At 51.4% G+C, this 6,704-nt stretch overlaps 1 protein-coding gene across 2 annotated transcripts in view; it reads right to left on the minus strand.

Moving 5' to 3' along the window:
- EPHA6 (EPH receptor A6) overlaps positions 1 to 3,575 on the minus strand; it is a 503,574-nt gene extending 499,999 nt beyond the window's left edge. For both annotated transcript variants that reach the window (XM_086477983.1, XM_086477974.1), the window contains exon 1: positions 3,473 to 3,575. In XM_086477983.1, the coding sequence (XP_086334109.1) occupies positions 3,473 to 3,575 (103 nt within the window). The remainder of the gene's footprint in view (positions 1 to 3,472) is intronic.
- Between the last annotated feature and the right edge of the window lie 3,129 nt (positions 3,576 to 6,704).

Genomic DNA, 6,704 nt, shown 5'->3' on the forward strand with positions numbered 1-6,704 from the left:
ATTGTCTGGTGATACATAATGGCAGATACAGTCTGAAAGAAGCCAGGGTACAAAAATTCTTTCTGGTTTACATACATGCATGCATGCTTAGCACAGGACACCGATAAACTGTTACCTGATGTGACCTTTACCTTAAAAGTTAATACATGTTTGGCACAAAGAAGTTCACAGATCAGATGCTACTATCTGTATTTTTAGGTTTGAGAGCACTTGCCCAATTCATCGCATTCTGGCAACCAAACAACAAACCTACAACACAGGCTGAAATCTTGCATAATAATGCAACTTGTTCAGAACTGGATGTCACAGACAACTAATGAAAATGTAGATGAACATGGAAGCACTCCCCCTACGCCATTAATTGAGGCTTATGTTTCAAGCAGTTCTGTTTTGAGCTGCAGTGGTACATTGTTCCTATGCAGCTCTATGGCCTTGCCTACCTACATGGTTTTTCTTAGCAGTAAAAACTAGCCCTTAGCACCGTCATAATTTGTTTTTGAACTGATCACTCCATTAAGATGAATGAGGAAGTTCACTTCCCTGTCAATAGTATTGTTTGTGTCTGCCTTGCTACAGATGCTGTAAGACAACACACATTGATTTACTGGGTGAAGAATAACCTAAGAGTCTTGGAACTATATATATAAAAATACATCTTTCTGTTTGAGGAAAACAAACAAAAAGATTAGTCCCAAAATAGTAATAACAATAATTTATAAGACTGGAGTATATTAATTCTCTGAAAATCCCTCTTTAATAACAGGAAATAAACCATTAAGAATGAAGTGGAAGGGCTGTCTGTTTACCAAGACAGATAAATAAACTTATTGCCCTTCCACCTTTTTCCTCCAAACAATCAAGAAACACAAACAGAACATTCCTCTGCAATTTAGTATTAATGCTAGTATGTTTGTAAATACAAAATAAAAGACCAAACATATGAGATAGTAAAGCCAAGCTAAATTACTTTTAGTGAAAACCCAACAGCAATTATTGCAAACATGTTACCAAGATGTACATTCTGATAATATCAACTTATGAAAAATTAAGAGATTTTTTTTCTCAGTTAACTGCACAACATTTCAAAAGATTCTTCCCAGCTGGGATTTCAGATGTTAGTAGCTGGCACTTTAAACTGTCATTTAGGTGTTTACACAATAGGCAACTTCTCTATTGTACTCATTTTCTTTCATCCAGTTTCCCGGATTTAGAGAAAGTCATCACTACAAGCAGACTCTTTTGCTAGCATTCATCACGTAGAGTGTGTGTTTTGAAGCACCTGTATTAATTCAGTAAATTTTCAGTTCATGTGTGTTTTGTTCAGTTACACTTATTTTTTTACTTCTATGGTACCAAAGATAAGAGGTCGCTTGCTTCATTGGAAGTTTTGAAGCAAGGTGCAGAAAGAGAAGTTATTCAGAAGCTAGGTAATTCATCAGTACTCTATGCAGCCAATATTGCAATACCTGAACTTGCTGGGAAAAGTTATGTCAGCATCAACAAAACTCACTTCATCCTTGACAGACTATTCTTTGGGCTGAACTGGTTTAGTAACTACTTTTCCCATTTTTCTCCTGCTTTTTAAAACACTATTTAAATATTACTAGTTTAACCTCAGGAATATCAAATACTAGTTTAGAAACCTAACCTAACTTGCATTACTTTATAAAAATTCTTTATCTTTGATGGACATATGGTGTCTTGGTTATTTCACAACACATGCAAACAGATATTTTTAAAATCACATTCATGTGCCTTGTTAGGCCTTGCGGTAATGTAGCAGATATTAGCATTCACTAACAAGACTGACATAAAAGGAAAACGGTGCTGTGCTACTGTGAAAATCTGATGCCTACTAAGACATGAGTAAGGGCAAAATCTAACACAGCATTGGTATGACCGTATGTTATACGGTTACAAAGTGAAATTATTCATCACGTTTAGTGTAGAAGAAGTAAAGGAATAATATCAAACTTGGAATGTCCCTGCCATAACTGATCCTGATTGCTCAGGGTATTTGTGGCCATACTATCATATTTTCTAGATATTTTATTCTCTCTTCTTACTGTTACACATATAGTTACAACAAACGCTGAAAATGGATTGTAACCATAAGTGTGAAAATATATGAGCCACGTATTTGATAGTACTCCATGACCAGTTTCTTTTCTCTGATCATTACTTTCCACCATAGCCATCTTCAGTGCTCCTTTCAGTAACAGCAGGTAAAATAATTTCTGCTAAAAGCAACCCTTAGGGCGGCCCTTCAGGTCCCATATTTTCACTCATGTCACACCAAAATCCCATAACACGAAGCTAAATTGTACAAAAAATAATATTAAAAGTAGGGAAGACTCTCCTACTTTAGGAATAGATGCACCATACATCCTCTACAACTTAAGTAGAGATGTACATTAAACAAACATTTAAGGAAATGCTCTGCTCTATCCAGATGTTTGAGACCATATAACATGCTGTTTCATAATCAGTTATGGGGCTTTTTTTTTTCAGTTCTTCCTAATAAAAGTTTATACCCTCCCGATGTGCTATGCTTTTTTATTTTTATTTTCCCAAACAGGATGATCCCCTTCCTAATCTAGAGGCATTTTTCTTAAACGCGCACATTACAAGCTAAAGAACTAAAGTACTGCTTTCAGTAAGACCCGATGAGCGTGCACCTGTGACAGACTTTAAACGGGAATTATTTTTTTTTTCCGGACAATCAGTCCGCAGCACGTAAAAATTAGGTGTTAAGTACAGTCAGGCACCTTTGAACAGCTCTCTGACGAGCAGTAATTCCTCTTAACGCGCCACGAGCTCTCTCAAACCCTTTCCGAAGACGCTTTACGTTCGGCAGCAGTAAAGCAAAATACCGTATTTCAAGTAAAACAATGCTACCGCTCCACCTCACCGGGAGGTAACTTTCGGTTACGTGCTGTTCAGCCGCTCCGTGGCAGAGCCCGGCGGCCAGGGGTGGCTGCGGGGAGCCCGCGGGCGCCCCGCTAGTCCCGCCCGCCGCGGCGTTAACTCCCTGCCCCCGGCGCCGCTCGGCGGGGGACGGCACGTCGCCCCTCACGGGACGCGGCCCGGGGAGGGGGACGGGCAGCAGAGCCCCCCACTTCTCTATCGCCAAACACCCAACTTTTGCGGGGTGGCGGGCGCAGACGGCAGGAGGGGGGGTGACCGCCGGGCGGCGACCGACCTCCGTGCCTGGCCCCGCGCTCCCTCTGCCCAGCTGAGGCAGCCGTGAGAGGCCGAGCTACCGAGCGGGGCCGGCGGGAGCACCGCGCCCGGCCACTGGGCGCCCCAACGCCCCGCCACCCCCGCGCCCGCCGCCCCTCTTCCCCGGGCCGGGCGGCGCCGGCGCTGCCGGGTGCAGGTGCGGACCCCCTCCCCGCCGACCACTCGCACCCCGTGGCCGCCACAAAGTTAGCGGGAGCCCGCCCGCCCCGCGCCCCCCGGGCGTCCTTACCGTGGTTGCTGGCGTCGTGAGCGGCGGCGGCGGGGCGCGCTGTCAGCAGGGGCAGGAAGAGGCCGACTCTCCAGAGCAATCCCCTTACCTCACAACACCCCATGGCTGGTGCCCGCCGAGCGCACCGCGTCCTCGGCCCGCCGAGGCTCCCCGTCCTCCTTCAGGCCAGCGGAGAACGCCGCCGCGGCGCCCCCGCCCGCCGCCCCGGTGGGGTCCGGTGCGGCCCGGCGGGCTGCGCTGCCTGCACTGCCGCCAGGGGCTGCACGGGCCGGGGCGGGCGCATCCACTGGCGAGGTCCCGGGGCACGGTGCGGCCCGGAGAGCGAGGGCGAGCGAGGGTGCCGGGAGCCCCCCGCTGCCGCGCTGCCGCGAGGGGCGGCGGCGGTGGCAGCCGGGAGAGCTCCGGCAACTTCGAGGCGGCGGCGGGGGTCGCGTCCCACTCCCTCGGCCGGCTCCGGCCGGTAGCACCTTCAGCCCCACAGAAGCGCTCTCAGCAGCCTCCTCGGCGGGAGCAGCCTCCTCCCCGCTCCGCGCCGCACGGTCCCCCGCATCCCCGGCCGGAGGCAGCGCCGAGGGGCTTCAGTTTCCCACGGTGGAGCGCCTCGCCCCCGCCGAGCTCCTGAGGCGGGGAGGGGCAGAAGGGCCGGGCGCCTCCTCACGCTCCCGAAGGCATCAAGGAAACTTGCGGGGCGGCTTTGCCGACCCCTCCGCCGCCGTCCCCGGCTCTGCCGCTCTCCCCTCTCAGTCTCTGTCTCTCCCCCTCTGCCGCGGAGCAATCAGAAATCGGGCGGCTCTGGTGTGATGCTCGCTGCTCCCTCCTGATTTGCGTGCCGCGCAGCCGGCTGCGGGGGGCTTTTTTTGGTGGTGGTGGTGCCGCTCCCCTGCCGCCAGCGGAGCGATGGTGCCCTCCGGCGCGGCCGCGGGGCCGCCCCGCTGCGCCCAGCCCGGCGGGTGCCGGGTCCGCGGGGAGGCCAGCGCGGCCCCGCGCCGGGGGCGCTCCGGCACACGCGCCCCGCCAGCCAACGGGCGGCCCGGCGCGCGCGGCGGGGGGGGAGGGGGACGGAAGGGAGAGCGCTCGGAGCGGCGGCCCCTCCTCAGCCGCCCTCCCGAGGGGAGCACGGGCTGCAGGGCGGTGCGGGGCGTGCGTGAGGCAGGCGCCGAGAAGCGCCCCCTCGCCTCGCCGCTGCCGGCAGCCCGCAGGTCAGATGCGACTGGTTCAGCGCTAGAGGGGGTTAGTTGACAAGAGAAGGGAAGGGGGGGGGGGGGGGGGGGGGGGGCGGGGGGGAGAGAAGAAAACCAGCCTGGCAGGTGAGCTCCGCTCGGAAAGGGCCGCGGTGGAGAGGCGGCGGGGCTTCGCCGTTGCCGCCGTTTAAAGGAGCGCGAGGGTGGGGGCTGGGGGCCGGGGCCCGGGCCTCCACCCGCAGGTAGTGGGGTGGGCGCTTCGCAGGGGAGGGGGGACAAAGCAAGTTACGCCAAGGGGGAACGGGAGAGCAGCGAGCTGAGCCGGCCGCCTGTGGGCACCACCGGAGCGGATGCGCTTTGGGGGTTGGGGTTGGGTTTAATTTCTCAGTCAGGTGGTAGGAGCGCGGGCGGGAAGGCGGGGGTGCGTGTCCCGGGCGGGAGGTGCCGGCTGCTGCCGCGCCTGCCCCTGCCAGGACCGCTGTGGGGGTCGCTCTGAAGGGCCATGCCCGCAGCACCCCCCGGGCTCGGGGCCCCGCCTGCCGCCCACCGAGCGCCTCGGCTAATGGGCTTGCACAAACATGGGAAAAAAAAACACCTTAGGAAGATACTTATGGCGGTATTTCTGAGTATGGGCTCCTAAACTCAGGTGTCTAAACCCGCACGTAGGGGGCAAGCAAGCTGTCCGATTCCCAAGGCTTCTGAGCGCCCATAAACCCCACTGAAGTAAGTCAATGGTTAATGCAACTACCAGACCCTGCACCAGAGAATATAAAAATTCCTGCTGAGGTGCCTAAATAGATGTTCAAGGAAGATACATATATGGAAACAATGACTTTGTAGTGCAAGAATAAAGACTATTTTAATAATTATTAATTTAAGGATTATTTTCAAAGGAGTTGTTCAACAAGCAAAGCAAAGACAGCAACCTGTATTTGGGGGTTTTTAGAGGGGTTTTTTCTTCAGATTAAGCGGGCCTATAATAATGCAATATTCCCCGTATTTAGCTGTATTAATGATGTCCTGTAAGGAACGGAACTTTTATTCAAAAAGAAGGTTAACAAGAAAAGCTTCAGGGAATATTTATAAATAACAAAATAGTCATTGGTATTTCTTGGGGGAGGTAAAAGGAGAACAGTTTTTAGAATTTGGGGATTGAACTAGATGACCTTTAAAGGTGCCTTCCAACCTGAACTATTCTATGACGGTGTGGTTCGATGTGTCACAATGCCATTCTGTTTCAGCTTTAACACAGTCAAAGGGCAAGTAATGCTGACATTACAAGGTTAGCTTTTGGGGGTAATGGGTGAGAATTCAGATTTTTCTTCTGCTCCAATTCTTGGTTCAGTAGTCAGATGCTTCCCAGCCAGACTGCCAGAAAAAAATTAGTGCAGGACATCGTGTATAAAGATCCCCCAAATTAAAATGAGTCAGTTGGGCCCCACACACAATCAATACCACTGCTTGTCTTCAGCTTCTGGAAAAGACTTTTCATGGGTTAATGCAAAAGGGCAATTCACACAACAAAAGTGAACCGAGATTCCTTCCTTCACGTGTGCTGTTGCATGGTGCGGATTGGGGCTTTTCATAACAGGCTTTCCTCAGACAGCCCTAGTGACACATGTCTGTATGTGTTTATATGTGTACGCGCATCCTCCGTATACTCATGTGCGTCTCCGTGTACACCTGCATACACACCAGGTGGGCACGCTGCACGTTATGCATCCTTACTTGCCATTAACGAAGCCAAATTAGACTTCTTCAAGGAGCTGAGGAGGCCTGGCTTACCACTTCTTGTGCTTTTACATGTCCTGTCATGCTGTGGCTGAACACAGAAAGGAGGCAGTGAAAGACGTGACAGGACAAAATCTTTTCATGTTTCCTCTCACATGCAAAGCACAGCTTTGCCTCCTGGTAGCCTTGAACTCCACAAGCCACAGAAAACTGTTAGGTAACAAAAGAGCTAAAAGGAATAGTGATTTTTCTAAAGTGTCCCTTCACCAACTTTTAACTTGCTACAGAATATCCGGGGGAACAACTTTGAAAAAACACCA

The sequence above is a fragment of the Leptosomus discolor genome, chromosome 1 (assembly GCF_034619465.1).
Source record: "Leptosomus discolor isolate bLepDis1 chromosome 1, bLepDis1.hap2, whole genome shotgun sequence".
Taxonomy (NCBI): Eukaryota; Metazoa; Chordata; class Aves; order Leptosomiformes; family Leptosomidae; genus Leptosomus; species Leptosomus discolor.